Source organism: Larus michahellis, chromosome 6 (assembly GCF_964199755.1).
Source record: "Larus michahellis chromosome 6, bLarMic1.1, whole genome shotgun sequence".
NCBI classification, from domain to species: domain Eukaryota; kingdom Metazoa; phylum Chordata; class Aves; order Charadriiformes; family Laridae; genus Larus; species Larus michahellis.
Window position 1 is genome coordinate 56,145,701 of NC_133901.1, and position 18,397 is coordinate 56,164,097.

At 39.5% G+C, this 18,397-nt stretch overlaps 1 protein-coding gene across 1 annotated transcript; it reads right to left on the reverse strand.

The window, feature by feature from the left end:
- Nucleotides 1–2,215: 2,215 nt before the first annotated feature.
- On the reverse strand, nt 2,216–12,741 carry CCNJ (cyclin J). Its single transcript, XM_074592342.1, has 6 exons — nt 12,583–12,741; nt 12,169–12,263; nt 10,115–10,325; nt 7,378–7,677; nt 7,127–7,286; nt 2,216–5,433 (listed from the first exon to the last, which is right to left on the reverse strand). Exons 2-6 carry the CDS (start codon nt 12,235–12,237, stop codon nt 5,022–5,024), a joined length of 1,152 nt encoding a protein of 383 aa, XP_074448443.1. The 5' UTR covers nt 12,238–12,263; nt 12,583–12,741; the 3' UTR covers nt 2,216–5,021.
- Nucleotides 12,742–18,397: the final 5,656 nt, after the last annotated feature.

An 18,397-nucleotide genomic window follows, 5' to 3' on the forward strand; every position in this document is an offset into this window, starting at 1 on the left:
GATTCTAAGTATACATTATCTGTGTAATAAACTATAAATTGGCATTCTAATGGCTGTAAATCTCCTAGTAATTAATGACTGATTAGCATGAAAAAATTCCTATGGAATATATAGTCTTAGAGTGGTCTTTTAAATGATTCCTAGATATGGAAAATGCATACTTTTTAAGAGAGCTTGAATGCGTTGCTCTATGAAAATGTTCTTTTATCTTGCTGTTTCAGGAGAGTGAATTCCAATGTTCAAAGAAAAGCAAGTGCTATTTCCAAACAGTTTTAGAATGCATACATCAGCTAATAGATGTGATAACAATTTAACTGACTTTCACTGATGAATATGAACATAATATACTAATCTCATGTTTGCAGTTCTAATGCCTGTAAATCTTTCTTAAATCTCCCATCTTCTCTTGGTAGGACTGGCAGCAGACTATCTTTGGTTGCACTGCAAATTTTTAAAACCTGGAGCTACTTTCTATATAGTTACTGTTTAATTATTGGGTTAAGTTGTTGGTTGGTTTTTTTTTTAATGTTTAGTAGCAAATGCTTTCCTTTGTCAAAACATGTGTCTTGCTTATTAAAGTTATAGACATTTACTACATAACATTTAATTACAGGGAAAAAGCAAAATGTGTAAACTTCAAAAATGTATGTGCTTGTACTGTAACTTCTGGAGTATCATTGTAATGGGGACTAAAAATAACTGTGTATTTTGTTATTGCTGCTTCACTTGGTGTTTTAAAAAATCACTGTTGACAACCTTGTAATAAAATAAGACTAACTGGGCACTTGTGTTCAGTCAGATAAGGCCTTATCTACTCAACAGATTTTTGTTCCTGTGAACATTCAGAAAGTAGAGCTAATAGATTTTTAAAGGAGGATGCTACATTACTTTCTGGCTTATATATTCTTAACAGTAGTATTACAGTTGCAAAAAATCTTTATTTCTGGTGATGTGCCAGTCACTAAAAAATTAAACTGTAAATTTCATCTTTTAAGCTAAATTTGCAGTGCTGGAAGAATATAAACATCCTCATATTTAATGTAGATAATGAAGTGGGTCATGGGAAGCAGAGATAAAGCTTCTCTTTTTATGTACAAACACAAAAAGCCTCAGACTTGCAATTTAAAGTTTGAAGTTGAGACTGCTACTGAAATATTGAAGTGAAAAGTAGCTGGTAGTCCTTGTAGTTGTTAGAGGCCCATAAAGGTCATGGGTAGTTCCTATTTTGTAATTACAGTAAAAAATATAAAAATTTGAGATTTCAAGGAGACAATCTAGACAGCCTTGACTTTTGCTGCTACAGGCGAAGACAAAACTTTCCAGATCAAAGCATCCATGTAATACACACACTGCCATCACACTGGAGCATTGGCCTTGTTCCTTAGTGGGACAGAGTAGAGCTTGCTCTGCCTCTGGGCCCAGCAGAAGGGTTTTCACAATCAGAATTTATTCCTAAATGGAGGGGTGCAAGCAACAGACCTCACAATTTAATTTTCTAACTTTAGAGGAATTAAATTCTATGCAGTCTACTTAATTTTTGTAGCTCTAGCCATAATCACGTAACTTTGTTACAGATGTGAAATGTGCACATTATTAGGAGGAACTAGAATTTCCTTTAGTAGGGAGCAGTTATCAGAAATTGTAAGCATCCAAAAATATTCCTGCTAGGAGGCATCGCATGATTTTATGCTGCCTTCAGCATGATTGAGCCTTCACGACCACTGTAAATAACCTAAGCACTTGTAGCTCTTAACAAAAGACTATTCATACATCTTCTAAGTGATTTCTAGTATTACAAGTACGAGATTGCCAGTATCACTGCTTTTTAGAAAAACACCACCACCAAAAAAACCCCAAACCAAATGAATTCACCCCCCTGCTCTTGAACTACTCCAGTTCTTTTGTTCTTGATTTCTTTGTTACAGCTGTGCACTAGACACAGTGTTGAAGTGTACAATGTTTAGCATATGCTGTGGGTGCAATTAGTTTTAAAGCCCCTTCCTGCATGATTTCCTTCCTGTTTTTTTTTTTTCTTTTTATTGTGAAGTCAGAGTGTTCCTGAAGGTTATTATAGTGTCACAGAAAGGGTGGGGAGAAAGAAGAAAGTCCTTACATCTTCAGCCCATACACAGGGAGGATGCAAGACAGATTAGGGTCAGTTTACATATTTTAAAAAACCCCCACCCACGCAGAAGCATAACACACACTGGAGCATCCTTACTCAAAACTAGTTTTATTTTTAAAAATAAGTTGAATGCATAGCACTCACAAAGATTCCATTGTTTTGGACATTTTGCATTTAGGAGCACCATTCTTATTTATGCCATAAAAAACACATTTTGGTTCTAATAGTAAGAACAGTGTAGTTTTAATGTACACTGGTAAAGCCCTTTTAAATAATATATTGAAACTGTTCAGTGTACATTTTCTCTGTAGTCATTATGCAGCTGTAGTGTCAGAAAAAACTCAGACTAAGTAATAAATTAAAAACAAACACCATGTAGTGGATCTTTTTACAGTTGACCTAATGTCTTAAAATAGTCAAATAAGAAATACCCCATTAAATGTAAATTTGCAGTATTAACTAACTGAATAAGCCCCCCGCCCATTTTAATTCCAGTGTTAAGTATTAGTTAAATTTTTATATATCAAATGCCTATGGGATAAATTTACTAATACCCCCGAAAAGAAGAGCCTATACTGCCGTGTCACAAATAAAGATGACAAGTTAGCTGATTTAAAGATTTTACAGAAAAAAATTGCTACAGGCATCTGCTGTTATTTCAAGTCATGGTCTATTACAAGACTGTACATTCATAGCATCAGAGGTAGTTAGCGCACGGAGGACTTGGACATAGCATTGCAACAAAATGAAACAGTCAGAAAGAAGTCCGTTTCCCTCTTAAATGGGTAACAATGCTGAACAAAAAGCATGGCATCTTATGAGGTGCAAAGTCTCTACTTAACACTACTCTCAGACATGGGGAAATATTCATTAACGGATGAAGAGAGGAGAGAAAAAAACAAAACCAAACCAAACCATCTTGCACTTTAATTAAGGATTGACCACACTATGCCTATTTCAAAGTTGATCCTCTAGAATAAAGCAGAGAGGGTCATCTCTTTCATTCACCCTCCTATCCCCCTCTTGACTTGCACATATATGCTACAAAAGCCCACAACAAAAGTTGGGATTTATGCCAAAAAAACCCCACCCAACAAACCCAAAAAACAACCCACCAAAACAAGAGAAAACAGGATTTCTTCTCCTCAAAAATAAATAGGTTTTTGTAGCATGGTATCATTCAGACCCAGAAAGAACGAACACAGCTATCCTCCCCTCCATTCTGAACATTATGGTAAGGCCCCCTTCTCCTGTGATAAACCCTTCATCTTAATATTGATAGTGCATCTTAACTGCCCCTGCTTTCAAAACAGTCTCTGTAAGATTCACAATACTTCGGTGTTATGAGATGGTACACAATTTTAAGTGCTGTCACTATGACACAGAAGAAGGAGGTGGTAAATGAACAAATAAAGCAAACAAAAAAGCCTTAAGCCCACATACTATAAAGATATTTTAAAGTAGTAAGAATCCTGACATCCATACCTTTTCCTCCCATATTCTAGCACAGGAGAAAGTCAAGTATCTTCTTGTATTTAAAAAATTAAAAAAAAAAAAAAATCTCTACCACCGTTTTCATCCAAGAGTTGGATGAGTGAAGCTTTCTACCCTCAGACTATCCACTCCACAGGAGACAGTGTAATTCCATAAAGTTATGTAATTAGCACCTTAATTGTGATAAAGCAGTTCACTCTGCAATATATTTTTGATCCACCCGTTTAGAAGAGTAAATCTCTGCATTTTCTTCTAGAACTCCCAAATAGTAGAAGAAAAAGTTTCCCCACTATTACCTGAGAATTTCCCTCCACTATAAGCCTGACAGAACTGGATTTCTCTAAGCATTTAACTGTACTTTTTTTTGTACAAGTGATACTGTCAGTACACCTGGAGGATGCTTTCTGTTGGTTAATAATACACGTGTATGTGTGTGTGTGTACACAGAGGAATCATGGCCACTGTAGTAGTCCTGGTACAGTACGAGTTCAGCTGAAACTTTCTCTTTTCTTCAATTACTCAATACCACGCTGCTGGGCAGTAGTTCACATCTGCATTCTGTGAACACTAACACGTCCCTTTGGTACTCTGCATATAGATGCCCTGAAGAAAAGCCACTCCACTTGCTATAGTCTCTTCCTTCTCTACCTTTCTCCCTCAAGTTATACCCAATTAAGTGTACAAACCAGCAGCACAGAGTAATGAGTAGAAAATTCCCTGAGTTAGTATGGAAGAGTTACTTTAAACATAAAAAGGATAGGGAGGAGAAAAGAAGCAAAAAACATAGCGTCTATTCTGTGAGGTATAAAACTTAAAAACTAACCAAAATACCAGTTAACTCAAATGCCTTAGCCTAAAGCAAATATCCAACACAAGTGCTGACAAAGGGGCAAGAGTACAGAGTTAGCCAGAGATTTGTTTCTTTCTGTGGTCCCCATGTATCTGGAGAAGTCTGGCATTCAATGCATTAAAGTTTCAGTAAATTTAAAGTAAGTGTTAATACTGTATGCTGGTATTACATAAATGTCTTCAAAATAATACTGCATATCTCCTTCATTAAAAGGTAAGTCTGTAGTTAGTCCACAGCTATTTTTCTTTTGACTAGTATTTCAAAGATGTGTGTTAGAAGCACAGAGTATTCTGAGTGCCAGAGTGAGAACTTATTACCCCCATGTAAACACATTCTTTTTAGAGGGTGTTCTGCATGCTTGTTTTTTGCAGTCTGTATTTAAGCTATGGTACTTGTTGCCAATCCAGTTGCTTTTTTCTGGAAAGACGCTTTTTTTATTCAATTTGTTGCCCTCAAACTTATTTGAGGTTTAACAAAAAAAGAAAAAAAAACAATTCCCCTCAACACAACTCCCCACCCCAAACAAACAAGCACAAAATCATTTTGTACTTATCACCTCTCAAAGCAGGGAGTAATACAGGAATATCGTCCATTCACTTGGTAACTCCGGTTGTAGGAGACACTTATGCATGGCTTCACTTCTAGCGGAACAGCTAGTGACATTGCAGCACCAGTCTGTACATGGCCTCGAGCCTGAACACTAGACTGTAAGGCAGCAGGGCAAGTCTGAAGTGGGTAAGATGCTGAATGATTAGATGATAGTATCTGTTGACAGTTTTGCTGCTGTGATGTCTGATGGTGATACTGTAATGAAGATTGATGAGCTGGGAGATACTGTGATATGTGCTGTTGAGCGTTAGCCTGCTGGGGACTTGGAGCTGGGGTCTGAAATACAGTATGTTGGGCAGACTGAGCATGTTGTCCTTTTTGCTTGTTTGCTTCCTTCACATCATTATCATGCGCGCTAGAAGAAATTGAGAAGACAGAATACATAAAAATAGATATTAAAATAATTGAAGCTTTCTGTGTTAACTTTTAAGAGCACCCTAAAAAACAGTGCAATTATCTGAAAGCTTCCAAAGCTTTCAAAAAAAGAAAGATAAAATAATTTTAGCCTACCCTTTAAAATAATTTCAGGTTTTAAAATGTTTCTTTAGGCTACAGGTTTTTTTTCAACATTTCACTTCATTGCATAGCAATACAAAATGCAGATAAAAGCCAAGTACAAACAAATAATACAGCAGTATCTAAAATTACGAGTGCAATGAAGTCTGCTAGTGTACTGCAATAAAGTGCCAGCTTACCAGAACTCAAAATTAAAACTTACTTGCTGCTTCTACCTCATTTAAATTGGCTAACAGAGTATAGGGGTTTTAAAGACATGTTATCAGAGTGTTTCTTAAAGACCTACGTTACAGTACTTAAAGATCATATGTATATTGATATTGGATCCTGTTCTGGGGAGTAGAAACGCAAATTTTTTCTCCTTCCTCTCTCCTTTTTTTCTAGCCCACCCAGTACTTAAGTTAAACAATTTGGCTCACCGGAATTCCCTTTGATTTACACCTGTCTGAAATGTATTTAGACATACTCATTCTCTTACGGTGAGGTTAAGCAGGTGCTACCTATACACTTCAATCAGGCCTCAAATCATCTAAGTTTTTTTGGTACTGCCTATGCAGGGCACATCTCTTGAAGACAGATGGAGTTCAACCCCTCACCAGGTTTTCCTGAAATATTGCTAACTTGCTAACTTTTTACAGTGTGCTGCAAAGATGACTGAAAGGCTTCACCTCGCCCTGAAAGTGTTCCAGAGCAATACTGAAAACACTTCTGCAACTGCACTTGCGTGCTTTAGGTACTACTCCTTTCATTACACACATTAGTGAAGCCAAAAGAGGCCATCAGGGGTGATAATGTCACACTTACAGGGAAGATGTGATTCTTCCCAGTACAGCTGCTCCTGTGCTTCTATGGAGCACAACTGTGTTTAGATCTGGGCAAGAGCAAACTTCTGTAGGAGGAAAGCACTTATGGTGGGCATAGGTTTTGATCTTAAGGTTTAGAGTAAAAGAACTGATTGTGTAACATCCCTTCCCAGTAAGGTTCACTTGGCATTCGTTGGCATTTTTATCTTATGTCAGCTGTATCTCTCTACAGTAGTGCAAAAGTGGATACAGCAAAAATAGATACAACCTCCTGATCATTTACTCCCCGCAAAGTTGGCAACTCAAACAGTTTGCATGTTTGATCCACAATCTGCTGGAGCATTCCTTGAACTTCCAAAGGCATAGCGTCTTCAAAGTAAGTAGGAGCTCCTATACCTTTGGTAGTCTATCTCTCTTTGCTCTTGCAGCATACTAGAGATTGGGAACAAGCTATTTAACAGATTCTTAAAACATGCCAGATGATGTTCAGTGGAAATGCAAGGCTGAGGTTTGTTTGTTGAAAGAACAGGAAAGAGGTTAGATGTGATAAGGTTTTCTTTTTTGGAAAGAACAAAACAGTTATTACCTAACAATATTACCTAATATCTCAGTATTTTTAGAATAGAAAAACTGAAATTCAGAAAGAAATTAACTTTCAGTGCTAACAGCAATTAAGTATACCAACAGATGTGGAAATGGGCTTAAAAAAAGCTGCTGTTGTTAACTTACATTAATAGTCGCTCTATACATGGCACTAGGAAATCCCAGGAGTATGCGGTAAGATGATGCAGTCGAGTAGGCCACGTTGGTGAGAGACGCAAGATAATCCTTGAAGAAGCTACACATGCAGTAGCAACTAAAGAAGGGGCGTAACTTAAAAATGCATGATCTAGAAAGAAGGAATAAGAAAAAGACTCATTTAAATTGCACATTGTCTGTCAAGGCAACAAAGGAGTCATTACCTCAAATACGTAACTCACCTTGCAGTGATACTTCCAGAAAGTAATCAGCATATTTTGCCATATATAACTTAGTCTTCTCTAAGCAAACCATTGGCCAGCCATCATGAAGATCAGTCTCATGGACAGCAATAGAAAGATAATAGTCGATGAAATGAGCAGCAGTTGGGAGGCACAAATTCCACTGAAATGTTTCTAGCAACAACAACTCCATATGAAGCAAATTCTGTTTTGTTAGTACCAAATTCATGTTAGTCATACAACCCAAGCTGTTCAACTGTTCAAGTTTGGGAACACTGTCTTCCTTTTCTTCAAATTTACCTTCAGGTGAACAGAAAGAGGAGGGGGGGGGAAAAAAAAAGGTTCAGCACGAGTGAACTATAAAACAGATTGTATCTAATGTCTGCGTTGGTAATATTTCAATTCTACTATGTCAAAAACAAGCTTGAGACTTTCCTACAGATGCAAAGCTCAAATGGAAGATGTCATCAGAGACAGAAAGGGGTATGTACTATAAAGGGCTAAATTTCATCAGATAATGTCAAACACCATGTAGGATATTGTGCAGTGCCACGTTTCCTGTTGGTTTTCCCGCCCTGGCACACAGAAGCCAGTTGCCAAGAACAGAAGTATGCTGTATTAGGACATCACTGGCATTGCATACACAAGTTTTTGTCACCAAAGTATTGTATAATGTGTCCCCATCATCAATGAAATACCAGTGTGATATGACTTGGCATACACAACACCACAGCATTTGGCTTTGATCACCCTCACGCCCCCACACACGCTTTTTTGCTTCTAAAACTCTAATGAGTATAGCTAGAATCTAGCCATTGCGGTTGCTTTTAATGCCTGTTATGGTAGGTACACTTTTAGATTCGATAGCTGGTAAGCTGCTTCAGCAGTTCAAACAAGTGGATTTCAGCCATGTGCATGGGAAAACTCACGCTGCCATATATATTGTTTCAACTTTCAACACTGCTAGTAGCTTCAGCTTTCCTTGGACTTTAACTTGTCAGGCCTGTATGTTTCTAGCCTGAAGCAAAATTGTGTAGGTAGAAAATCCATTAATAAGAGAAACAAGTGTCACATTTCCCTACAGTTTGCCATATGGTTCTGCTATTTCAATTTCATTGCAAATTCTTTCCATCTTACACTCTCTATTCAGTACTACATGGTATGTTGTAAATGCACATTTTTAGAGTGTTTTGCAGGACTAAACATTTGCTTTTTTTCCAGTAGTGGAGGTACTTATACAGGACTTAATCCAACACCAGTCCCAGTCTATTAGTTTTTGTTTCCCATACTCTAGTAATTACTGAAATAAAAGCTTCAAGAGTCACATAATAATTTCTCTTATTACTTCTATAATCTTATCCGATATATCACAGTGCGATTTGTCCAACTTACTGCACTACTGATTAAACTGCTTGTTTAAGCCACACAGGGTGAAAGTTTAAAATAGCATTCTGGTTTGCACTTTCTGAACCAATTCATACACTGCTTCTTAGAAGAGTGAGTACTACAGGCTTTCAGAGCTCTACTTGCAGCTTGTCATGTAAGACGGCAGAGGCGATTTAAAAAAAAAAAAAAAAGAGAATAAAAAAGTTCTCTTCAGAACATGAATTTCCTTTGAAAATCTGGCATTAGTTCGAAGCCAATCCATTTTCCTAAATGGATTACACCCGTTTGGAGGCAAGGTTTTTACACTCAGCACCTCACCCTTTGCCAAAAGAAGATTGCTAGCTGGTGGCATCCAGTCAAAGTTTACCCCCGGAAGAATCTGAAATAGCCCTTTTCTTGTTTAACTGTTCTGCTGAAGAGCTGTATCGGTGGAGACAGGGGATGCAATGAAAGGAAGCTGTATACCAAAAATAGCCAACACCTCAGCACTCTGGTTTTCTAGTGAAGTCCTAGAGCTACAATGCGATATATCTTATCTGAGAAAATTAAAATAGATTCAGAGAAACAGATCAGCAGAAACTGAACTAACTGTTAGTTCTGCTGCCAGGACCTGTTTCTCTGAATCTATTGGTTCAGGAACAAGTGCCAGCAGGCAAATTACAGCCATATTTCTTTGGGGACATCTAAAAGGGGTCCACAAGTGTCGAGAGATGGATACACACCACAAGAATCTAGCCAAGGTCATATGCAACACTGTTCATAATGAGTGTTTGTAATTAATTCTGTCTTCAGAGTACTGTGCATTCACCAATGTATTTCACCAGTATTACATTTTGTATGTGACAATACAGGATTTATGTTAGCCTTAGCTTGCTTAAAAAGTACACTGCAATTTATGAAGTCTGAAGTATTCCAGAACCACACAGCACCATCAGCAGGGTGCAGTGCAGTCTACAGATGGTTTATTTAATTTATTTCTTTATCACAGGTATGCAAATTTCTCATTTCCAGCACTGAATCTACCTATTTTGAGATGTCCTCAGAAAGACAGTCTTTCTATTCTTACAATAGAGCTCTGAAAGTTCACCTGCGACTAATTTGTTTCCAAACATAAACATTAGTTTTTAATCGCAGTTTGTTTTTCCTTCCCTCAGTTTCATCAGGTGCCAACAGAAGTCAAAACATGAATCTAAAGAAAGGCTCTACGAATTGGGCCAAACTGATAAACAGTAATCTGCCTGTCTTTTATAACCACTTTGTTTCCCCCATGTGCTATATCCCATCAAGACACGCCTTGTATTTGGCAGTAGAACCTATATTGCTCTAGTTAAGTTTGGTGCTACATACTTACTTGCTAAAAGTAAACAGGAAAGAGCAACCACATGCAGCTGCTGTATAGATATGTCATAACGATCCATGAAGAGGTCCAACAAATATACAGCTAGATGTCGTGCAGCAGGACAGAGTCTGAACCGATTGCTCACAATGGCAATCAGATCTGCAAAGTATCTTCTCAGATGTAACTGGGGAGATTGGCCTTTGTAGGAGGGCAGCTTCAGCTCCTAGATGGACAGCAGCATGTAATTTCATTAAAATCATCATTTAGTTTGAATTGTTATCAGGTTAATATAGCTGATATTCTCAAATTTATCATGGAATTTTCAAAGGATTTCTCCCCTCTTCCCTCTGATCCCATTGTTTTCTGATCCCATGTTTTCACAGAACAAAATCTATTTGTTGTATTAGAGAAGAACTAAGAAATAATTTGAAATTTAACATCCTTCAATTGGGCGATCAGCTAGCGTGACTTCAGCTTTCACCATTTCTGTTATATTACCTCTATTGCAAAGGCTGTACCTCCCAGCAGGGAAACAGCAAGGGTATGCGAGTGCTCCTCAGCTGCTTCAATGCAAAGTCCAATAGCTTAACTCAACCCCCTCCTGCTACAACTCAACCTGGGCAATCAGACTTTGTACTGAAGTGTTTGCATGTTCCAGTGCCGCCAGATCTCCTGCAGGTGCCTCCAGAAGAAGGGCACTAACAGCCAGCTGAAGGTAGCAACGTTAGGAAGAGGAACGGGGTGTGCGTGTGTCAACATTTGCTGCATACATCTCTCTAAACCCTGACTTAATCTGATCTGGTTGATGTTGCACTGACACTGATTACAGTGCGCTCTCAGGCATTTAGTTAAGCATACACAAACCTCACACGGTCTCAGATTTGGGGGGGACCCCACAACACAAAAGCCCCACCAACACCACAGACGAGAAAAATCTGTGGCATGATCTATTTTGAATACAAAATTTGGACTGGTTGAAAGATTATTCCCCAGCCTCCCGCCTAGTAGCTACTATCTCCTCCTGTATACAACAGAACAGCAGTACTATCTTCTGTTATCCTGAATAAATTTATGAGTTACATTGTGCAGCCTACTTAGCATCAGATTTCCAGTGGGACAGTCCGATGACATCAAATTGGAACAGAGTCACCCAAAATTTTCAATGTTGTAAGGTCAGTTCAAAGTTCTGAAACATGCTATTGAAGTGAAAAAAAAACCCAAACAAACAAGCAATCCCCCCCCAAGCTTTAGAATTCACTTTTCACAGCACTAACTTAGTTTTAGTAATAGTAACTTTGGTAGCAAATAAATTATCCTGTCCTTCTCTTATGTGTCTGTCGTTCCCCCACCCCCCCCCCCCCCCCGAAAAAAAAACAAACAAAAAGTTGCTCTAGCAGTCACACCTTCAAGAAAGATAATCCACTTGTCAAGTACTATCAGGCAGAAAAGCACAATTTTAGTAGGTTCAGTCCCTGTAAACCGATTTTCAGCTCTGGGCATAAGAAATGCTTTATTATGAAAGTAGCCCAAAAAAAGCAACTTTGAGTCCATCGAAGTGACTTCAAAGCAGTATTGCCTAAACCTTCTGCTATTCTTACTGCACCTAGTGCTTGTTTGGTTGGGGTTTGTTTTTTTTTTTGTTACAGTAGCATCACAATACTTTCTTCAGAGTTTAAACTCAGACCCACTTACGCACCCAGAGAAAAGAACCAAGCGCACTCGTGACCCCTTTGCCTTTCTAAAGCTCAGAGAGCGAACAGCCTGGTCAGTCAGATAAACTGTCAAGACTGAGGACAAACACTCTGAGCGTTAAACTGAGGGGACGACACCGTGCTTATCGAGGTTTAGAACACCCAAACTCCTCCAAAACCCCGCCGGGCCGAGCCCCCACCCCGCTTCAAGCCTCGGGAGGGCCCGCTCCAATTGTCGGAGCCCTCACAAAGGCGCCGGGAGCCGCCAGCCCTCCGCTTCCCCCGCGGTGCGGGACAGGCAGCGGCCTCCCCCCCGCCACCCCACCGCCCCCCCGGGCTCCCCGCCGCCCCCCAACCACCTCCGCACCGGGCTACCTTGTAGCGAAGCGCTTGGTGGATGTCGGCAGCCAGTTGTCCTGTCCACCACTGCGCCTCCAGCTCCATCGGCGGGGCGGCGCGGCAGCCGGGGCCTGGGCAGAGGGGGAGGAAGCGGCGCTCGCTCAGCGCGGGCGGGACAGGACGGGACGCACCGCCCTCGCCCCTTCCTCGCTCGCCCCCGGTTAAACGCGATCAGCTGCCGCCTGCGCCGCAGGGCCCCCCTGGCCCCCCAGCCCAGCTGGCCGCCATGCGGGGCACAACTGAGCCTCGTTAAGCCGCCCCCTCCCGCCGCGGGGCACGGCCGGGCGAGGGGGGCGCGGAGGAGCCGGCGGCTGCGGCCCTAAGCAGAGGGCGATCGCGCCCCGACAAAGGGCCAGCGGGCACCTTACCCCTGCCGAAGCCGCCACTCACCCTACGCAGCGGCGCGGCTGACGGCCGCGGCAGGGCCTGGCCCGGGGCACCTGAGCGCGGCGCGGCGTCCCGAGGGCTCCCCCGCCATCACGCGGCGCCGCCCGCCTCGCCCATTGTTAAAGGGCCGAGCGGGCCGGCGTGTGTACAAAGCCAGGCCGCGCCTGCACGCGGCCGCCCACCCGCCAATCGCCAGCCGCCTTACAGCACGGCCCACCCGCCGGGCGCCAATCAGGGCGCAGCGCTCACGGTGTTAGGCCGAGCCCCGCGCTTGGCGACCGGGAGCGGGAGGGCGTTGGGCCCGTGGAGCTGCTGTAGCCGCCCCAGTAAAGGCCCCGGAGGAGGGGGCGGCCCCGCTCGGAGGTACCGCGGGATGCGGCCCCACTCATCTGGAGAGGGCCTGGGGCCTCGGGCGCGGCGTAACTCTTACCTGGGGGTAGCGGAGCCCTCAGGGCCTTCCCAGCGGATGCCTCAGGAGAGCCGGGTCAGCGGGGCGCTCCCCGGCCGGAGCGCGGCGCCCCTCAGCCCCCCACGCACCTGATAGCGCCTTTCCCCTTTCTCTTTTCACCTGGCTTTTTCCCTTTTTGATTCAGCTGTGAGGTTTTTAACACGGGGAGTGGTTGCGTCTGGAGTTGTATCTCATTGTGCTCTCTTACACTTCAGATGTGTTTTCCCTTTCCCTCTTGGGCTGCAAAAGCTATGAGGCTCAAGTATTAGTTTTATTTTGTGGGTGAGCTCTTGTTCACTGCTAGTTAAATTCCAGGGAGAAGGTCTGTAATAGCATGCATCCTCCTTTTAAATAGCCTGTGCTATTCGCCTGAGTGAAGGGCCTCAGCATCCTGACAGGATTACCCAAAGGAGCTTCCACTGGTGCTTCTGGTGTAGCAGTAGGTGCTCTGCACCTGCTGTGGATTCAGAAGGCCTTTTTTTCTAGCTGCCTTCCACTTGGTAACCCCCTGCTACAGAGATATTACAAAATAATACTTGGTGCTTTATAGTGGTTCATATCTTTGAATTTCAAATGGCCAAGAAACTAGCTAATGAGAATGTAAAACCTAGTACAACAAGCAATGCAAAATGATTAAGAACAAATGCTTTGGATACAATTTATATTGAGGGAGTAGATTTAATTTTTCATTTCTACCCATGCTCAGACATGATTTTTTTTTTTTAATTAAGAAAATGGAAACCAACTTTTTGACATAACCAGTTTAATGACTCTGTAGCCAGGACTGTAAAAGCCTGTTCCTTTAAACATGCATGTCTAACTTTAATGGGTAGTGCCGTGGACTGCAGTGGTCTGTTTCATCTGAGGAGGTATGCTTATAGGTGGAAGCCCTTGTTTTTGAGGACATGTTTCTTGGCAGTTTCCATTTATGATGGATTTTATTATATAATGCTACATAGTTTTCTGAAGGAAAAAAAAACAAGTGGAAAAATGTTAGTATTTTTTGTGCATGAATACATAATTGAGAAAATACTTCAACTATTTAGATCAGCTATCTGAGATCTACGAACTATTGACAAAGCAGCATTTTGCTGTTCTGATGGCTTTTTGTGTCATTTCTATACATTGTTTTATAGGCAAGTGTATGCTCAAGCTAATTTTGATTTTAAAACTATTTATTCTTGTAGAAAAGTAATATCAAATTTTATATTTCAAGGGTAGGATAAATCTCAAAAGCAGATTCCTAATGGAGACATAGTAATTCACAACACCTTTATGGCCTTCAAAAATGTGTTGCCTGCTTGAAGAGGAGAAAGCTAATAAACACCAACATGCTAAAAACCTGTTACAATGGGCCCAAACAGGGAAGTCATGTTTCTACTCTTAAGTATTGGAAGAAATTACTATTAGCACTGCTGCCTCCCCCTAGAGCTTCTTAACCACCATGTGGATTAGTCTGTTGCTGAACTGTTAAGTGGCGGAGGTGGAAGAGTAGATATTTGCTGGCTTAGTTCTCAGATGCGCTTGTCTGATTTGGATAGAAAGTATCATCCTGATAAAGCTATGTGGTCAGAGACCTATTTAATTTATTTATAATAATTGAGAAAAATGATGCCATAGTTACTTGCCACACTACAAAGATAATCGAGCTGTGAAACTACCTATTTCAGATCCTTGTAATGCTGCTTTGTTGCCTTTTTCCAAGTTGCTATGTACCTTACAGCCTGTTTTAATTGAGTTGTTGATCTTGTGAACAAGTTGCATCTGTGTCTGCTTTTTATGCAATCAAAAGATAGGTTTGTAAAGAGCCTTATCATCCTGCCCAAGGCCAGGATTGCTTCTGTTTTTCTGATCTTGAAGACATCCAGAAAATCATCCTATTGAAAAAGCCAGAGCACTCTTACAGAGCCACGTTGTTATCTGCAGGAAGCATACATCTCTGTTTGCACCTTAGCCCCAACTGGAAGAACTGACGATCTTGGAGCCTCCAAACTGAAGCCGATTGCTTTCAGAGTCCAGGGTTGCCAAGGTCAGAGTTTAGGGACTGAAATGGGAGTAGTGCAACTGTCATGAGAATAGGTTAATACAGCTTCTCTTTGCACTTCTTATAATTGGTCCTAAAGTAATAACCAGTGTTATTTTTTTAACCTGTGCAGATTTTACCTACTTTTGGTGGTCAAGGCCGTATAGAGTGCTCTAAGTATTTCCACCTTTGTCCCCTGAGTGTAAGTCAGGGCAGAATCAAAACATACTCAGTCAGTCCTTAGAATAAACAGAGGATATTAAAGATTACTTTCAGTGGCAGTAGTTAGGTTTTCATTAGGAAGAAACTGGCAGTGTGAAGTTTTCCACTTAGGTGTAGTATATGGAACCTGAGAGAATAGAGAACAGAACTAAATGTTATGAAACCATTTTGAAATGGGTATCCTCTTTCTGTGAATGGCCATGAATCACCTAAGCAAACACGTGCATCTCAAGGGGGAAATGAGATTGGCTGTGAGAGCTGCTGTCTGTGCTTTGAAAAGGTGCCAGATAGCAAGAAGCACCGTTATTCTTGGAATTCCCCAAGAAAAATTATGACCCTGAACTGCATCCAAAACAGGCTAGAAGGTAGCCTGTGAAATCTGGACTAAAATGCTTGTAACATTTTTGTGGAATCTTCTAAAGAGGATGCTGCTGAAGTCTTACAATTTATGGACCTCTAACTCACAGGTTATAGTCCTAACACAATTTCAGACATGGTGGGTGAGCTGATTTCTCTTTGTAGTTACTGGGAGTTTAGATCTATATCTCAGGAGTTCATGCATGTATTTACATGTTTAATCTGCTCTTTCCTCCTCTAATTTTTTGGTGGTTCTTCTTGGCCTGTGAAAAAAGAAATGTGGCTTTTAAAATACAAATGAAGAACTTGCAGGTAATTGCCAAATACAGCAAATGCTCTGATCTTGAGAACCACCATCTCTCTACATTAGAAACCTTTTCCTCCTCCTATACCATTTCTGATATATTGTTTTAGTGTTAATGGTACATCGACCACAGAGTATAACAGTTCCCAAAGACTCACACAATGTTTTACTTCTGTGCCTGTTGTCATAAGATAAATCTTTGAAGTTAGGATTTCTCTTCACTGGCAGAATTAGAAGAATCAGTCAGTTCAGCTACGTAAGCAGAGTCCAGGATGAAACTGAATTTTGGGGTGACATAGTACTGAAAGAAATATTTAAATAATGGCTCAATCACTATGTTAATTGTTATTTTGTTTATTGGTTCTTGCTTTTGTTTTAATGCTCCTTGGACATTCTCATCAGAATAAAGAGATGGTAATTCCATAAAAGGCATTTTTGAAGGACTGTACTTTTTGAGTTACAATGTAAGAGAATCTCAGTTTTGTAGAACTGAGCATTATTTAAAAAAAAAAAAAATAGTTCAAACTTAGTTCCTGTGTTTCTTAGGGCTGAGAAAGTTAGCTCTGCTTTTGTTACTGTACTTGTTGATCTTATTTTCAAACAAAGGCTGCATCTGATGACATTCATAGCAGTAATATTTCAAGGGCATTTAATTAAAGGGAATGAATCACTTTAAAGACAGGACTGTAACTGCTCACAGAGCTCTTTTGCAGCATGGTGGTAGATGAAATGTGGCATGTCGGTAAAAAGAGTCATAACACTTCAGAAGCATTAGTGAGGGCGGTCTCCTACTGGAAGTACTCCAGGGTTTATTTTTAAATGCCTGTATTGAATGTTAAAGGTACTCTGTGGGTAAGATTTTCAAAGTTGTCTGGGGATTTGGATTCCCAGAATAGCTACTAAAATGTGATTATTAGATTTGAACTTAGGTGGTAAATATCTTTTGGAACTGTTGACTTTAGTTGTTAATATGGCTGTTAAGAGAGAAAGCATCTGAGAATGCTCTGGCCTGAACGACGCATGCTTTTCATGAAGCATTTTAATAAACAATTTGTCTTTAAGTGTTTTCCCATCCTCTGGGAAGCTATTACAAAAATGTGTGCCCATGAATGTTTTATTTGGCATTAGGATAAATGTATATGTTCTTGATAATGTGTTGGATGAAGGAAATCTTCATATAAGTGGAAGAGTGTTGGTAGATTTAAGGGGGGGAGGTTTCTTTTCTGTAAATCACACTCAGTTTAGGAAATAACTTTGTCAGTAACTAAAAAGACCAGAGGAATTTTGCATCTAAAGCATATGTGCTTCCTGCTTGGAAGGCTTCAGCTTATTTGACTGGAATTTAGGAAAGGTTACTTGTGCAGTTAGCTCAGGGATGGAGGGGTAGCGCAGTTAGTGATATGTTGTTCCTGTCAAACATGTTTTAATTTTAGTTATATCCACAGAATTTAAGTGGGGAAAAGTGGCCTGTTCCTTTTCATTTCAAACTGAAGGTCCAACAAAGAAGACTTTTTTCTTTCTTTTTTCTTTCTTTTTTCTTTCTTTTTTCTTTCTTTTTTCTTTCTTTTTTCTTTCTTTTTTCTTTCTTTTTTCTTTCTTTTTTCTTTCTTTTTTCTTTCTTTTTTCTTTCTTTTTTCTTTCTTTTTTCTTTCTTTTTTCTTTCTTTTTTCTTTCTTTTTTCTTTCTTTTTTCTTTCTTTTTTCTTTCTTTTTTCTTTCTTTTTTCTTTCTTTTTTCTTTCTTTTTTCTTTCTTTTTTCTTTCTTTTTTCTTTCTTTTTTCTTTCTTTTTTCTTTCTTTTTTCTTTCTTTTTTCTTTCTTTTTTCTTTCTTTTTTCTTTCTTTTTTCTTTCTTTTTTCTTTCTTTTTTCTTTCTTTTTTCTTTCTTTTTTCTTTCTTTTTTCTTTCTTTTTTCTTTCTTTTTTCTTTCTTTTTTCTTTCTTTTTTCTTTCTTTTTTCTTTCTTTTTTCTTTCTTTTTTCTTTCTTTTTTCTTTCTTTTTTCTTTCTTTTTTCTTTCTTTTTTCTTTCTTTTTTCTTTCTTTTTTCTTTCTTTTTTCTTTCTTTTTTCTTTCTTTTTTCTTTCTTTTTTCTTTCTTTTTTCTTTCTTTTTTCTTTCTTTTTTCTTTCTTTTTTCTTTCTTTTTTCTTTCTTTTTTCTTTCTTTTTTCTTTCTTTTTTCTTTCTTTTTTCTTTCTTTTTTCTTTCTTTTTTCTTTCTTTTTTCTTTCTTTTTTCTTTCTTTTTTCTTTCTTTTTTCTTTCTTTTTTCTTTCTTTTTTCTTTCTTTTTTCTTTCTTTTTTCTTTCTTTTTTCTTTCTTTTTTCTTTCTTTTTTCTTTCTTTTTTCTTTCTTTTTTCTTTCTTTTTTCTTTCTTTTTTCTTTCTTTTTTCTTTCTTTTTTCTTTCTTTTTTCTTTCTTTTTTCTTTCTTTTTTCTTTCTTTTTTCTTTCTTTTTTCTTTCTTTTTTCTT

Excerpts from the sequence above, each read along its gene's own strand:
- CCNJ (XM_074592342.1), bottom strand. The coding sequence starts at position 12,237 with ATGGAGCTGGAGGCGCAGTGGTGGACAGGACAACTGGCTGCCGACATC. Across the intron at positions 7,678-10,114 it reads TTCCTGTTTACTTTTAGCAA|GTAAATTTGAAGAAAAGGAA; the intron begins GTAAGTATGTAG and ends GTTCACCTGAAG. Across the intron at positions 5,434-7,126 it reads TGTATAGAGCGACTATTAAT|CGCGCATGATAATGATGTGA; the intron begins GTAAGTTAACAA and ends AATTTCTTCTAG.